Genomic DNA, 18098 nt, shown 5'->3' with positions numbered 1-18098 from the left:
GCTCTGCATGCGTCTCATATTTAGGAGTTCATCAAACTAAACATTAAAAAACGGAGTGTAAGTTTTTAAAATTTATTTAAAACAGAGTGGTTATATTGTCTATCTTAAAGTTAAACTACTACTTTTTTTTCGGTGATGAAACGGAAATTAGTATCTGCACCGAACCTATTTCTGCCTGACACGAATGTCTTTCTTGTGATTTAATATTATGGTCAGTCGGTGTTCACTTTCAAATGATAGCAAAGAGATTCCTGAAATAAATAAGATCATCCGGTCTTTCTGTATCTAAAGTGAATACAGAGATGATCAAAGTCAAAACAAGAAAGCAGGTATTTCTGTGCTAAATAATAACGCGTAGTGTCTATAAAATCATTAATTTCAGTGTTTTTCTTGTTATAAATTAAAGTTTAATGAATTGTATATAAAGATTAGTTTTTATCATTTACAGTCACAATCACAAATTATTTGTCATTTCTCATTTGTCGGGTTTTTTTGGTCATGACTGCTTTGACGCGCTATCTCCAAATTAAATAAAAACACTTAATTGTAGCCGGAGTTTCCAAGGCAGGATAACCTTTGTTATTTTTTTAGGTTTAGTTATCAAATGTATTTTTGTGTGATGTTCTGTAGATCGTGGCTTTAAAATGTTATGAGGAATAATTAAACAAATGTTGCCTTACATTTTACCTTAAAAAATATATATATAAATGCATCCTCAGTTTTGTCTTCGTTTATTAGGCTACTTGAAAGACAGTTTTGGTCACTTTATCAGACAGTTGTTTATGTGTGCTGCTTGTGAAAGAAAATAAAAGTTACCAATTTGTACCTGGTCTGGCCCCCTCCCAACCCATGCACACAAACATAGATGATTCGACTATCGGTCGACTATGGAAAGATTCGAAAATTCTGATTCGAATATGTAAATCCTTAGTCGAGGACACCCCTAATCAACAGGCTAATTATCCTTCAGACAGTGACGGACCATGTCTTTCTCTCATTTCGGCCATGTGGCGTTTGGTGGATTTTTTTTTTGGACGACCTAGTTAAGGTGGTAGGGTATCCCAGCTTAGGTGGGCCACCCGAACTGAAAAGTGCTGCGGGAAAACCTGTCGTTTTATAATAATGACAGAATTAAAATTTTTAGGTGAACTATCCCTTTAAGCTTCGGGGCACATAATGGGACTTCCACTCCATGTACAATGAGTGTGACTGGCCAAACGTTGCACCTGATTGTGGCGCATTGGAGGCAGGTGGAGAAAGTCGTTTTGACAGGCCCTGTAAATCAATCCAGTGCTCTGGCCAGCAGAAATTGATCCCAAAGTGGCCTGTAGATGCAGCACCAGGCGGTTAGGATTTAGGCCTCAGGTTTGAGTTGGATGCTATCAGAGGGTCTCGCCGCATCCAAGCTCGCCAGTTTAAAGAGGCATGAAATAGACGCTTGGGTCTTGCCAGCAGGAGAACTCCGTCCACCCCGCTGGATCACTGCTGTGTGTTTTGGGAGATTGGTCGTGAGAGACTCTATCATTGATTCATCAGCGCGCTGGGACTTTAGATTTATTCATGAAACCTGGAGAATTGTCCAGATCTATTGATTTCACTTTCTGTGCTCGCAGAGATTCTTGTGGAGTTCATGGACTTGTGAAGAATTTTAAAGGCATTCATAATAACCTTAACGCAGCTGTTTAATTTCAAAAATGCTTTTGTACATATGAAAAGATATTGCGTTATACGCAACTGCATAACCAATTAATGCCTGACATGCCATTTTGATGGAACTTTTGAAAACTATGAAAGTGTTATTATGCAAATAATGTTAATGAAATTCAAATGGTGCCTTTTAATTTTGATTTAAAAATTTGTTAAATTATCTTTCAAGGTTCATGTCTTGTATTAAAGTCGTTTCGTACATTCCAGCGATAATGAATGTGTTAGGATGAGGAGCACAGCGCGAGGTATCTCACTTATGTCCCGCCGACACGAAAATGCATAATTTAATGCTTCGTGTTCCAAACAAGCATACTTTGAAATACTTCAGACATTACTGAAATGATTAGCCAGAGAAAATAATACGCAATACGCGGTATTTGGCAATTATGCTGTAATTATAGTTCTCGTTTTGAGGCCTTAAATGCTTAGGGTCTTTATGGGGTCACTGGAAGTCGTTCAACGAATCATTATCGCACATTCAGAGATAACGGCACAAAAAAGCCACACAGAAAATTACGTTTCAGACCTCTCATCTTCTATTTCATTACCCCCAGCCCTGCGTGATGCCTCAAATTGGTTCTCTTCATTTAGGGAGTCGAATTCCTGCTTAGCAAGAACCCGAGTGGTTTATGTAATCCGTCGATAAGTGTCATCTCCCATCATGCCTTGTCACAGCCATGGGCCGCTCTCACCGTGCCATTCACTTGCTGCCTGCTTCCTCCTTTATCTCGCTAATAAGACCATTTCCATGGTGCTGGAGACGAGCAGATAGGAACATGCAATTATTTGTTAGGGCTGAAACTGTTTCCACAGGTGACATTCCGGTCTCTTAGAAAGCTGTGATAATTAGTCTTCTAACAGGCTGTAGCACACTAGATTTCGCCTTTGACGGACACGTGGCCAGATGCGAAGATGGAGGAAGACGATCTGGCCAAAGTTAGCCAGACACTTATCTGGCACCTGCGGATATTCTAGAAGGTTGCCTTCGATTTCAACACCTGCTTTTAAAGTTCAGTCCCCTAAGAAATTATTTGTGATGAATAATGAAATTACTTTTTAGGTTATGACCTAGTTTTATGAGGGTTGCCATTAAGGGTTGTAGCTGCAAATCTCATAATGTGATTAAACTACATGTTAACAAACCAGATATCTACTTCTTAAATATTTTGGATAATTTGATAGTGCTTCCAGCTACTCTCAATTCCATTTAACGCATTCGATCATGTTTAAATCCATGAATAAAGTGTGCATATTCCCTGCAGGTTTTTGCAGACTTCACAAGAATCTTTTGAATATCATAATTATCCACAGTAATTTAATGTAATGACAAGTGAATGCTGATGTAAATGAGTATTCTGTATTCAGCTTATTTACATGCTTCTAATGGCTGTATCGTATGTGAGAGCAAGAATGCATGAGACTCAGAGACTACACTACAAACGGCACTACAAAATAGATGCACAAGCACAAATATGCTATTGAAATGTAAATTATAATCATAAAAGAGTAAGCTTTTGGAAAACATTAATTGGGATTTCTAACCAGTATGTGATTTATGCTAACAGCACATTGAATATACTTTACATTTTTTTTTTTACATTTTTATGCATTTGCAGACGCTTTTATTATTTAAAGCGACTTAAAGTACATTACAGGGCTCAAAATTAACTTTTTTATTTGGTAGCACTGGTGCTCCCAACTTTAAAGAGTTAGGAGCACCAGCAAAAATATAGGCGCATCCATCCAAAAATTAAAAGGCACCAAAACTACAATGTATATGTTAATAGATTTATTTTATTAAAAATAAAACGCCACCATGGCCAGCATTTAAAATTTGGTCTTCTATTTATTTAATTTAATTTTTTGCTGCATAGATTCCAAAATTAATACCCAAATGCTGTTGAAATAGTATAGCAATAATAATTTAACAATTACAGGTAAAATGATTAAGATTACAATAGAAAATCTAGCAAACACGTAAAACACTGATTAACTGGGACATTACAAAAGTGACCTTAATATAGAAGGCTAATATATATATATATATTGGTATTGATAACTGCATTAACCAGGATGCTATTACTACTAAATAGGCAATGTTTTAAAAAATACTATAAAAACATACCATCATTGTCGTGTTCCACATCATCGTGGACCACAAGGATGTTTGTCAGATGTCCATTCACCAGCGCATGCGCACATACACTATTAAACACTCTTTGACAGACAGGTCGGTGTCTCCATCAATAATGAACACATTTGTCATGACACTACTTGTGTTTTTGGCACTTTCGCCATGTATAAGCAAGGTATGGCGCTTAAAATGTTTTGATTCCGCCACAACGCCGTTTTACAGGATTTACAGTAAACACAGTGAGTTACATTGAGCCATTCTCATAGCGGAGACACTCGTAATCTTTAAGCCACTCTCTCCGAAATGTTTAACGTCAAGTCTTATTTTCCGGTGGTGGAGTCGCATTTGAATCCGGATCGTCGTCATTAAGTACAGTAGTAACATTGGCTGTAATCGGCTCATTCTCGTCATGCTCCCGTTTCGTCTTTCACATTTTCGCACTTCACGTACCAACGTAGCACGGCAACAAGGAATGACTGACGCTCATATTAGCCAATCTGCGGTCTTCATTAAACGTAAGAACTTAATGGTGAAATTTGATTGGTTATGTAACGTTGGAGAGAACACTGAACCTGGGACAGCAGCACGCAGCATCACAATCTAAATCAAGTCACACCACACAACAAAATGGGCAGTCGCACAAATGCTCCCAAATATATTTTAAGGTCGCACAGATTAAATTTCGGTCGCATATGCGACCAAAATAGTCGCAATTTCGAGCCCTGCATTACAAGGTATACATTTTATCAGCATATGTTCTCTGGGTTCGAACATATGTCCTTTCGCTTTGCAAATGCAATGCTGTACGACCGAGCGATACAAGAATGATAGTGTGAAACATTTTCATTTTTATAGTACTATGTATTTTACAATAATAACATAACAATAATAAAAGCCTAATCTTGATCTCTTTTTAAAGAAGATGGTTTAATAAGTATTTTTTTCAATGAAGTGTCTGAAGTTGTAAATGGGTCAATGACGTGACGTTAATTATTTTGTGTCCGTATGGTTCAATTTAATGTAAAAGGGTTAAAATTTCAAAATAAATTTGCAGATTACTTGCATACATTCTCTTTTTGAGGACCAAGTCTAAAATTTCTGGTTTTATTTAATTCTAAAAGAATATTTGCTGGATAATTGCAAAAATGTCAATGTGGTGTAACCGGTCTGTGTCAATTGGTATAACTAGTATTTTTTTAAATGAAAATATAAATATATTCATAAAAAATGTGGAATAAAATAAAATCATCTAGTTTAGTGTAATATGATTTTTTTACATACATTTTTACATAATTTGTCAAAGATTGTTTAGAAAGCAGAGCTGTTTTCAGCATATGTCAGGACAAATATTACAAAAACAATTCAAATTTACATTTACATTTAGAAATAACTAAAAAAATTATATATATATATATATATATATATATATATATATATATATATATATATATTTTTTTTTTTTTTTTTAATGATTACGTTTACATGCCATCAAGGTGGATAAAATATTTAATATTTCTCATTCTTTGGCACAATTGGCGGTAACACCATTTGACATTTTCAGGTCCAGTCTTAACTTTCATAAAAATGGTGCAAATGTAATTTTTTATTGCATGAAATAAAAATTTCAGGATAAAAATCACAAAAACAGAGGCTTTTGTGACACTTTTATTAGATTTGCCAACAGTGGGCCACTAGGTGTCAATGGTTTGCTGCATACTCTTGTCACAAATTTATCAAATACTGTCACTGTATTGCATATTAGTCCAAAAATATTTAGAAATATAAACACTGCATTCTTAGAGCTTTCCAATGATAGATAGTTTAAGTTTTTTATATATTTATAATAGAATATGCATTTCTATTGGGCCCACCTGTGGGTCAGAGACATTTCTTGAAATTACTGTTTCCATGTCATGTTTTTTTGCAAAACAGGGGTAAACTATGAAAACTACACTCTTAGAGATTTCAAATTATATATAGTTTGTTAGGTTTTATTAGAATTCAATTGCAAAATATTGAAATAAACCTCAGTGTTTTGCTGGTGGAACGAGTGACCGTTAACCGCATTTTTAAAATTGTATGCACACTGCTTTCATAAATTAATCAAATTCTGTTCCTCGGTCTCTCTGTGTCACCTCTTACAATTTCTTTCTTCCGCATCCTGAGTTGTGGAGTTGCTTAGGGAGAGAGAGCCTTTAATGGCATTGAGTTGTGAGAGAGGCTTGTTTGGGCACATCCTGGCTCAGATCTGCACGAGTATTTTCAGCTCCTCTCTCACACAACACAACATAAATGTGCTGACACAAACGTACATCCAAACACAAAGCACTCACACATACACACAGAGGTAAAGCAGTGATAGAGGAAACCTTGCACATTTAGACTACTGTGTGTTTAGGGCCTTAGGGCTCCACAGGGAATTGTAGTTTGATTGGCAGTAGTCATATACAGTCTGAAGAAAAAAGACATGAGAATATCTAACAATAAATCCATGTTTTACCAGTTATTTATTGTTTAAACATATTCAGATCACTGTTGAAGGACAGACTATTTGTTGGATTGATTCTTTCATATAAGCAGTGTTTTCATACCCACACATACAACAAAGCCTAAAACACATTAAAGACAGTAAGACTTTAATTCTTTATAAAGCATCAGCAACATTTTGCTTACTTTAGGATGGTGGTTGGCATATCTTACTTTGTCTTGGAAGAAGATGTGTGAGATATTGAAAGTAAAAATAGGAATCGTGTTTTCTGCGGGTTATTATGTGCAAGTGAGCACTTCATTTAAGGTGCAGGTGCTTGCATTGTTTGAATACCGAGAAGCACTTGTTTCTCCATTATAGTGTCATTTTTAATTAATCAAGATTGAGAAGCGCCCAGCTACATCATTGTTGCCAAAGTGCATTTTGTCAAGGCTTTTTGTCGGTGTGTGTGCGCTGGGTGCCGCACCGTAAGAATATAACTCTTTGCCAGTCATTCTTTAGTTTGTTTGATGGTTAGCATTAATAAAGGTTTTACGTGAAGTAGGGCTGCACAATTTATTGAAGTCAATGTAATATTGCAGATAAGCAAGTCGCAACAGTTTGCAATAACTGAATGATTTGAAAAAAAGCATTCAAAAAGTTGTGAATAGAAAAAAATTGTTGTAGCAAAGAGACGGCACACAAATATTAGTGCATGTCTGTGTTCTGACATGTGGAAGATGATCAGCAATTATTATGTTATATAATTTTAAAATATATTTTAAAGGTACAATGTGTAACTTTTAGAAGGATCTCTTGACAGAAATGCAATATAATATGCATAACTATATTATCTGTGGTGTGGTTTATAAGGCCTTAAATAATAAACTGTATTGTTTTTATTATCTTAAAATGAACCATTTTACCTACAAACACGGCGGGCCCCCTTACAAAGAAGTCACTGACATGTTTCTACAGTAGCCTAATACGGACAAACTGAGCGCATTTCGTCCCTAAGATGTCTCGGATGACGACACGTTTGTCCTATGGCAGCTACCGTAGCTTTTCATTGCGTTTCGTAATTGATGTTGGTTCAATTCGCAATCTTAGTGCTAGATACCGCTAAAAACCTATACTGTACCTTTAATAAAGTTCAAATTAACAAAGAATTATCGTATCGCATATTGTACGTTAAATTATTGCGCAAATCACACTTTGCATATTCTTTCAATATTGTTTAGCTCTAAAGTCTAGTTGTTGCAATTTGTTTCATCAATTTGTTTTGTCCTATGGCAGTTACCGTAGCTTTTCATTGCGTTTCGAAATTGAGGTTGGTTGCATTTCGCAATCTTAGTGCTAGATACCGCTAAAAACCCATACTGTACCTTTAATAAAGTTCAAATTAACAAAGAATTATCGTATCGCATATTGTACGTTAAATTATTGCGCAAATCACACTTTGCATATTCTTTCAATATTGTTTAGCTCTAAAGTCTAGTTGTTGCAATTTGTTTCATCAATTTGTTTTGTCCTATGGCATGCTACTGTAGCTTTTCATTGTGTTTCGAAATTGAGGTTGGTTGCAATTCGCAATCTTACCGCTATATACCCAAAACCCATACTGTACCTTTAATAAAGTTCAAATTAACAAAGAATTATCGTATCGCATATTGTACGTTAAATTATTGCGCAAATCACACTTTGCACATTCTTTCAATATTGTTTAGCTCTAAAGTCTAGTTGTTGCAATTTGTTTCATCAATTTGTTTAGTCCTATGGCAGCTACCGTAGCTTTTCATTGCGTTTCGAAATTGAGGTTGGTTGCAATTCGCAATCTTAGTGCTAGATACCGCTAAAAACCCATACTGTACCTTTAATAAAGTTCAAATTAACAAAGAATTATCGTATCGCATATTGTACGTTAAATTATTGCGCAAATCACACATTGCATATTCTTTCAATATTGTTTAGCTCTAAAGTCTAGTTGTTGCAATTTGTTTCATCAATTTGTTTTGTCCTATGGCAGCTACTGTAGCTTTTCATTGTGTTTCGAAATTTAGGTTGGTTGCAATTCGCAATCTTACCGCTAGATACCCAAAACCCATACTGTACCTTTAATAAAGTTTAAATTAACAAAGAATTATCGTATTGTATATTGTATGTTAAATTATTTCGCAAATCGAACTTTGCATATTCTTTCAATTGCATGTAGTTCTAAAGTGTAGTTGTTGCAATTTGTTTCATCAATTACAATACAATTGATAAAAACGATTCGAAAAAGAATTTAAAAACTACTTTTGATTTTACGTTGTAACAATGTTGTTGTTATGAGTAACATTGTTATTTTGCACCTGTAGACAGCCCACATTTATGTATGTTTATTAAGAACATATTTTATGTATTTTGCCAAATTGTTTGCTGTTGTTTTAAACTACAAAAGCAATAGGACACATAAGGCCATGTTTACAATGACTTTAAAGTTGGTTAATTAAGTTTTAATTGTCTTCAAGTATTGTCTTTATGAGATACAAGTTTGGGTTTCTCTTTTCACAATAACTAAATATAGTCTCAGCAAATATCTGCCTTCTGTTCGTATCCATTTAGACACAATGTGCAAGAACTGACAGTTTGGTGTAAAATATTTGTAAGAGCTCTTAGACTAAGACGGGTGACCTGATGCAAAATATCCATTAGAGCTGCTCTTATGCAAAATAGTAAGCACATTTTGTACACGTTTTTGATCGCTGTTAAAGTTGCGAAGGATTTTCCTGCATGGTTCTGTCGAATGACGGCTTCATTATCAATCGGAGGTGAGGCCAAAAGATAAAATCATACTTCCATTTATCGTGTGTGCTGAAGTAATCTAATAACGCAGAGCTCTCGAACTAGGCGGAAATTATCATTATATTTCAGGCCTCATTGATCCGGGGCTCCCATGAGAGATGTTGCATGAAATAGTGGCAGAGGTAAATCAGTTACGGTGATGTATCGAAAGTTGAAACATCATCTAGGGACTCCAGCCATGTAGCGTGATTAGGCTGTTTTAAAGATATTGATTTTCTTTTACTTGTTTGTGTTAATTTCTGCTTATTTCACACTCAATCTGGGGAAGGTCTGGGGAAGGTCAAGCCTGTTTCTTTTGAGAATGAATGCAAACCTTTGCAAACGGTTCAACCCCATCGTGTAGCCTCTGTGGTGTGATACGTCAAGTCAGCTGGTTTCTCATCCCTATCCCTATCTAGATTCAGTAACTCCTCTTTCCATTACCATCAAAGGCAGAGTAACCTCCAATTATTGTAAGTGGAAATGTAAATTCTGAGTAGATCCATTTGGTTTGATGATATAATTCTGTGAACTGTAAGTGGTTAGATGTTGCCTTGGTGCAGTATTGCATGGAGTGTTCATCTTGTGCAAATTAAGCTTTAATCGTTTTCACATTTTTCTAGCAGAGATTAAATAGTATGTTGAAAAAATGAGCTGTAATTGAAAATGCATTGTGCATGATCAGTAATGTTTGTAGTGTGTTTTGGTAGGTTCTGTTACTGTAACATATCCTAATTGTTTTATTGCATATCTCTGCCTTTGGATTTGAAACACATGATAATCTGTGCATTTTGGATTTTAAGCGTTATTTAAATATAAAAAAAATAAAAAATAAAAAAGCAACACTCGTTAAATAAAAATCTTTCAAAATATTCTTTATTATCATGAAAATACCTAAAACAATTTGAAGAACAGTGCATAAATATTCCTGTAGACATTTCCTGGAATAGCATTTGTAATACTACTTCTTCTGTAGCACAAAGGGAGTTTCTGCCTCAGAGCGCCCCCTGGCGTTCGGATGTGCCGGGATTTCACCGTAATTCATTCATTGAGAAAACGCACATTTGCACGGTTAATCGTTACACCCCTAATATTCATAATGTCCAGAACTTTCAATGAATGTGATTTCTTTGTAGGGTGAGATGTTAGGACAAAAATTGATTATCGGCCCATTTAGATCGCGGGCGACTAGCAGTAACAGAGCGTCATGATCTTACTGTACGGTCGTTCACACCTCTGCCAACTTGAGCTTCCAAAGAAGTCGCCGCCTGGTCAAGGACGTTTGTCAAAAAGTATGTGGAAGCTTGTTGACGCTTTGGCCACTCTGAAGTCTGTTTTCTCTGAACTAATGTTTTGGTAGGAACTAAGGGTGTCACGATTTTAAATCGAAATTGATCGAAATTAAGTCACAACCTTGAACTTCTAATAAAGAAATAGAATCGTCAATTCTGTCCTGACCCCATGTCACGACTAACACAGCAGGGCATCTCCGGGTTCAAGGTCAGATATTATATTTCATAAAAGTCTAGTCTAAACATTTTTAATTCTTAAAAAAAAAGAAAATCGAGAATCGAATGAAATCGTGACCTTAGAGTTGATAATGTAATCCAATCAAGGATTTGGAGAATTGTGACACTCCTAGTAGGAACAAAAGTTTACATCGTATGTTTCTCTGGAATCAGCCAGCAAAGAATGTCTAGGCTATATTCCGATTGGTTGCTGTCGTTATGCCGCTGCTTGAAGCTCTGTTCCATAAAGCGCTCAAAACGCGACACCGATGGATTTGACGCTTCTTGCAGCCGAGAGAAGCCAGCTTCCATTGTAAATGAATGACTTCCGGTAACTTTGGAAGCTCAAGTTTGCGTGAATGTACAGTTATTCATTTCACTGGAAGCTTGGCAATTCCAGGGACAAGAGTGACAGTGACCGTTAGCGACAGGAAGTGGGTAGAAGGTAGTAATGCGACAAAGTTGAAAAAGTTTAAATTTATGCAAATGATGAGCGCCTTCCAGGAGCAACAACCAATGAGAGTGAAGCAGTGGACTTCACGTCATCCGTCTCTCGTCAGTTACTGCAGTAGACGGTACTCATTTATTTATAACATCCAAAATTAGAAACGCCTTCTAACGATATCATTGAAAGAGTCGAGCAACACAAAGCGAGTAAGTCGCTGATGGTGTGAACGGGGCGTAACATGGAAAAAAAACCTTTTTGTTGTGTGTGATGGCATTGTGTCGCGTTTAGTTAGAACAAGATGTTACTAACTTTTCGACGCATTTTTTTTTATTGACCTTGAGCGGCGTCTGTGCCAGGACTGGTCGTTTCTCTGAACTGTGATCCGTTTAAGTTTCACAACAGCTTATTATGAAAACAGCATTTAAACATGACTTATTGGGGTATAGTCTCACAATCTAGTCTGACGGTAATAAAAGCGTGTTTTTAATGTGCAAAGTACTGACAGATTGTTCATCTGACAGGAAGCTTCGTTTCATCAGGTATGTGCGTGTACCATATTTTTCCACTGGCAGCACGACTAACATGGCAGGGCATCTCCGGGTTCAAGGTCAGATATTATATTTCATAAAAGTCTAGTCTAAAAATGGCATACCAACCTGTTCTTTAAAAAAAGGTAAAAACCGATAACCGAACCGAACCGTGGCCTTAGAATCGAAAATGTAATCGAATCAAGGTTTGGAGAATCGTGACACCCCAAAAAACTAACCCATCAATTCGAAGAAGTAACTTTGTATAGGGAAATCAAACTCCAGCATGCACAATAGACGCGTCCAAACATTGGCTTTCAACTGGTCCACCTTTGGAAGAGGAACTGATGGTGGATATTTTTCACAAAAGACTCTTAGTTGCCATATGGGATCCAACACCATTAAGATATTTGTATACTTGTATCTACGCTTAGCTTTTGGGCTTTAACTCCTAAACTGTGTTTTAAACAGCATCCGATAGTGGGAAAGTGAATGCCATTCGAAGATGATGCATGTTTGCTGTACTTCTGGAAGTCATTACCACTGTAGTTCATTATTCAGATAGAGGGGAGTGGGGCAGAAAAAAGGCCCAAACCATTTAGTGGTCAGAAAAGGGAGGCTTTTTCCCTCTCTCATCAGTCTGTGAGTCTGTTCTGCCATGTCAGCATTCAACACACAAAAACAGAATTCAGTAAAAGCTCCCTCCGCTCGCCCAGAGCGCTTTTTCCCCCCTTTTTTCCAACAGCTCGCTCCCATCCCCCCTCGCGAGCTGACATTCTAGAAGAAACATATGCTGCGAGTCCCACATCACAACAGCTCGTGCTGTTGCCTGAATGAGGGCAGGCCGGGAGAGGGGAAGCTGTCAGGAGGGTGGGGGGGTAAGCAAGGTGGTACCCGAAATAATGGGGGGACACTTTAGGAATGCTTGTGAGTTCTGTATGTTTGAAGTACTCGCTGGATTTTTGAGATTGTTATAAGTAGGACAAAGTACAAATCTTTTTTTATATACCTCAGAAAACAATGCAGTAAATGCATTTCCACTTGTGGATATGTAGTTGCTGCTGAGTGCCTTAAACTAAATAGTAAGAATACAAAAAGACTACACCTAACCTCAACACTTTACAATAAGGTTGTAAAAGTAAACATTACTAAATGCATTAACTAACATGAACAAATAATTACAGTGAGCAATATAGTTTTTCAGCATGTGTTAATTCTTGTTAATGTCAATATAGTGCATTAATTAATGTTATACCACAGGCCTGTTGAATGTTTTTTTCTGATTGGTTATTAAGAAATGTTCCATGGATGTTGATTATTTTTCTGTAAACGCACACCTAACCTGTCAAATGTCTTAAAATGACCACCAGAGCAATGTTCGTGGTATAAGAAGATTATTGACTATTGACTTTGAATTATTTGAAAACAATGCACACATGCGGTGTAACGGCACTCCCGCTTTGCATCGTGCTGCATTAACACCTCGGGTGTTCATTATTTTCGAATAATTCAACAGCCCATCGTCAATTATTCCTTAAGTTACAATGCTTTATTTTATAAATGTATTAATAAATACAGAAATTAGCATGAAGTAAGAGATTAATAAATCTTGTAGAAGTATTGTTCATTGTTAGATCAAGTTAGCTTATGCATAAACTGATTAGGGGTGCACGGATAAATGCCGATAAACACTAATAATACGTGGCCGATGACTATTCTGAATCGCATAGCCGAAATTATTCACAGCTATTTCATGTACTGCGGCATTTGATCAGTAAGTCCTTATCTATCTGAAATCACTGTTTGTTTGAGTCATTTATTACATGCATTTGAAAAAGCAACACTCGTCAAACATAATCATTAAACATATTCTTTATTATCATGAAAATACCCGAAAAGGTTTGAAGAACAGCAATATAAATATATCCTTGAGCTATTTCCTGGATGGTGTATGGTTCTTCATCTGCAGCGCATATTGAGTTTCTGCACGAGAGTGCCCCCTGGCTTTTGGATGTAGCATCATTTAACCGTAATTCATTGAGAAGCATAGCAAGCATTATCTGCCGATATATCGGTGCATCCCTAAAACTGTTAAAATGTTAACGAATGCAACCTTATTTTAATGTGTTACCTAGAAAACATTTAGCAAATTGAAACATTGAAATGAAACGACAAAATCTCCAAAGGTAAAAGTTGGGTTTCATTTGTTTTCATTATTCATTTCATTTGCTACGAATATGATTCCAGTATTGCCCTGGATGCTTGCAAGAAGGGGCAATTTGAAACCACACAGCAAAGTTGGAATTTTTTGGCGTTTTTACAGAGAAATAAGTCTGCAATTTTACGCTTTTTATGCAATTTTATGCAGATGCCAGGTGGTTTTGGGAAATGTTTATGGGTAGACCTTCTAGTCAGAGACGTAATTTCCTTAGGCAATTCGATTTCAGTTACGGCAATTTTTGATGCAAGTTTTCAAAATTAATTCAGTCAAAACTTTCCTTAATGAAAGATGAAACTAATTCAGGGCAGCTTGTGCACACTCACTTCTTTTTGGATTTTTACTTTGCGCCTCTAACAATTAAGCCTCCACTGATTTGAAATGTGAAACTATAATCTAAACAGCCATTTATTGTTTATTCATTCCATGCATTTAAGCTAATTTAAGCTAACTCACAGTGTACACTGCATTATCAGGCTCACACCATCTTAGACATAAAAATTTAGCTTTTTAGTCAGTAGAATTTGACATTTGGCTTATAGTGGGAACCCTGTAAATAATAAACTGTTTGTTAATACTATAAGTCATTTGTGGATAACTTGACTTTCTGAAGAGTGTAAACACTTCAGCGCTTCATTCATGTACATCTTTAAAACGAAGATGTGGATGAGACTAACTACAGCTATGTGTTTATTGACACTTTCAGGATTCACCGTAGTTTGCTCCAGGCTTCGGCTTGGAGGTCTCAACCGCCATCATTGATCCCAGCAGTTGGAGTGGCAGTGAAAGTTCTGCCGAGGACATCGAGAGGATGAGCGACTCTGCGGAAAAGCCGCTTGACAATGACGCAGAGGGGGTGTGGAGTCCTGACATAGAGCAGAGCTTTCAGGAGGCTTTGGCCATCTACCCACCCTGTGGACGCCGCAAAATTATCCTGTCAGATGAGGGCAAGATGTATGGTAAGATGACTGTTTACTACAAAACTGCTTGATAGGGCAAAGACGATCCATTTCATAGCAAACTCAATTAGTCACTGAGAGAAACATGCAAGATGACCGTTTTGTGGATCGTGGTGTTGTGTCTTTCTGTCTGTGTTATAAGTTTTCATTGCCTTTGTTTTTCATTGCCCTGTCCACAGTAAAAAAATATATGGGTGAAATATTTAAAGTTCCTGTTAGTCTTGAAAATTGTTTATAAATGTTCGAAATGTATTACTGAAACATGCCACAAACACTGTAAACTATTTAGTTCTGAATTGAAGAGTTGGATTGTTAAGAGTTTGGACAGTTTTTCCACCATTTCTGAGTTTAAAAAGTTTTTTAAACGGTGGCTCGATAACGCACATGTGCATGGCCTTGCCCCTAACACAATCACGAGCATCCATTTCAGATTGAAGCGGTATTTGAAAATTGAGAGAGATGGCAGCTTTCCTGTGAGTGGGCGTTGTTTCAGCGCAGATGGCGGACACGCCCCCAACGAGAACAGAGAATCCTGCCTGTTTTTCCAAGATTTAGTTTATTTTATTCACTTGCCATTTTATCCATCATTAAAATTTTGTTGGATGGTTAATAACACATTTTTTCTGTGGTGTGAAAAACTCCGTACACATTTAATATGTGACTTGACAGTCAAAATTGACCTGTTTTTAAAACGTATCTCAGGGTTCCCACAGGTCCTTGAAATCCTTGAAAGTTTGTGAATCTGGGGGAAAAATGCAAGGCCCTGGGAAGTTTCTGAAAATATAAATACATAGATACAGGTCATTGAAAGTGCTTGAATCTATTTTATGCAAGAAGTTTTCTGGAAAAAAACTGTGTAGTGTAGGATAATATCATAAACATTCGAGACTTTAAGCACACGTGCTAAACTGTTCGCTTTAAAAGCTTATATATTCTGTATGTGAATGTTGATTCATACCAAAATGCTTTTTTGCATAGTTGTGTTTGACACATGAAAACGTCTCGGGTTACGTATGTAACTGTTGTTCCTTGAGAAGGGAACGAGACGCTGCGTCTCCCTTGCCATACTTTCTGCGTCCTTGTAACGTCGTCTTTGGCAATATTCCAGATAGTGATATATTTCCTGGCTCCCGCGTCACCCTGTCTTTGTCGTTAAGCCTCACCATTGGTTGAATTTGATAAACACGTTCAGACGCACTTACCCCTGGTGTCCCCAAAGTGTCACCGCAGTGACGCAGCGCAAGTTCCCTCGAAAGGGAACTGTAACAATGTATCTTAAAAGGTAACACAATGTAACCTTGCTCTCACTTGAAATGTGACCTCACATTTAGTCCTTGAATTTGAGGGTATTGGACCTGGAAACTCCTTGAAAGGTCATTGCATTTGAGGTTATCTAGGGTGTAAGAACCCTGATATCTGGTTTTATACTGTAAGTGATTTATTAGTGAAACATTATTCCAGAGTATAAAAATACCCGTATATACTTACCCGTTACAATCAATTACTTATGGATAAAATCTATATTTTTTTATTTGTGATTTTCCTTTCATTTGTATCTTTATTAATAAATTATTTTTGATAAAATCATCTCTGACTACCAAAAAGACCTTAATTTGGAAATACGTCACATTACAAATGTAAAATGTCATAGAAACCATTTCATGTTGACTCTGCCGTAGACAGAAAAAGTGCGTGTGGCCGAAAACTTGTTGTTTTGCACCTGGTTCAAGTACACCACAAGTGTGTCACATGGCCCAAAGCTGATGTTCTTCAGCACTCTATGTTTGAATCGGTCCCAGAGGTGAAAGCTGGAGGTGAGAAGTGAATTTTGGGCTCAGAGGAATCGGGTTGTAGTGAAGGGGCGGAGCTCACGAGCATAATTGTCAATCAGAACTCTCAGCCATTGCGGGTTTCTGGTGCATGAGGCTTCTGATTCGTTTGCCTGTTGTTCAGTAGTAGGAGTGTAAGTAAAGCAGCCTGAACTATTAGTCAGGAGCAGATGGTACCATGGCTGTCACCAGCTGTGTCACCCCCCCATTCCTGGCTGGGTGATGTCATGGAAAGAGGGAATATTTTCTTTCCGCAGTGTCTCTTTGGAGCTTGTCAGTGTCAAGTGAAAGCAGAAGACCCTCGGGCCATGCGTTTGCAGCTGTCATGTGACCCCTCTGGCCAAATGAAATGTAAAGTTTAGGAGTAGCTGCGAAGCTTCTCAGCTGGCACTATGGAAAGCGTTTAGGGCCACACTGACGCCCAGCACGCCCTCTGCTGCTCTCAGACCCACTTTTTTCCACTTTTATTCACTCTCTCTTTCTTAAGGATTAAAGCATTAAAATAGATTTGGCTAGTTTTAAATGATTTGCTACAAAGTTTCTAGTTTGTATTTCTTGTTTAGTAGTCTATAGTTGTTTTTTTGTGAAAAATGACAACATCAGTCGTTTACGTCAGGGGTCGGGACCCACCTGTGGATAAGGTGGGTCACAAAAGTTGCTTGGCTGTAGCGGTAAATTACACAAAAATTACTAATGACAAGCAATGACAATAATTTTTATATGATATACCATAAGATATTTTGATAGGGCAATTAAACTTACATTTCATTAATAAAATGACAAGGAAAATAAAAAACACAGAAAAATACGTGTTTTTCTCATATTTCAGTCCTTCCAGAAAAACACAGTTTTTTGTGATTGTTGCGGGACATAAAAAAATCCTTGACGCTTTCTTAAAAAATGTGATGTTATATGCGGGATATTTATGTAATTTTATGCAATGAAATTACAGGAACTTGCAAAAACTGCGGGAACTGTTTGCAGCTTTTGCAGCTTTTCAATGATGTTCACGTCACTTCATAACGTTCCCATGGCAACAGGGGACATGACTGCGCTTGTGTGAAGTAAATGCAACATTTTTCAACTTTCTGCTAAGATATATGTGATTTTTGCTACGAAAATGCGGAGATTATGAAATCATTTAAGCCCTGCATATTTTGCGCACGGAAATCTGCAATTTATGCTGCGAAAGTGCGGCATATTTGAAAAAATGCGGCCCCTGCATAAATACTTTGGCTGACTATGCGTTGAATCATGCGATCGCATAATCGCGTTTTTCAGGATGGCCTGATATTTCCTGAGATTTCCTGAAATTACACTTATTTAAGTTTGGGAACCCCTAATTAACGTGATTGTACGGATTCTTTTTTTGGGAAATTTGTAATTGTAATAATAAACTTTGGGATTGATCTTTGTAATAATATCACTGTATAAATAAAGTCCTGTGTGAAATGCAGATGTACTTCTCTGGTAAAGTG

At 36.9% G+C, this 18098-nt stretch overlaps 1 protein-coding gene across 9 annotated transcripts in view; it reads left to right on the top strand.

Annotated features, from left to right (window-relative positions):
* Positions 1–18098, top strand: part of tead1b (TEA domain family member 1b) — a 90127-nt gene that overhangs the window by 14115 nt on the left and 57914 nt on the right. For all 9 annotated transcript variants that reach the window (XM_065261536.2, XM_065261538.2, XM_065261534.2 and 6 more), the window contains one exon: positions 14539–14791. In XM_065261536.2, the coding sequence (XP_065117608.1) occupies positions 14644–14791 (148 nt within the window). In that variant the 5' untranslated portion in view covers positions 14539–14643. The remainder of the gene's footprint in view (positions 1–14538; positions 14792–18098) is intronic.

The sequence above is a fragment of the Paramisgurnus dabryanus genome, chromosome 2, assembly GCF_030506205.2.
Source record: "Paramisgurnus dabryanus chromosome 2, PD_genome_1.1, whole genome shotgun sequence".
Classification (NCBI taxonomy): domain Eukaryota; kingdom Metazoa; phylum Chordata; class Actinopteri; order Cypriniformes; family Cobitidae; genus Paramisgurnus; species Paramisgurnus dabryanus.
Note: the sequence above shows the minus strand (reverse complement) of the source record. Positions and strands in the feature narration are given on the sequence as shown.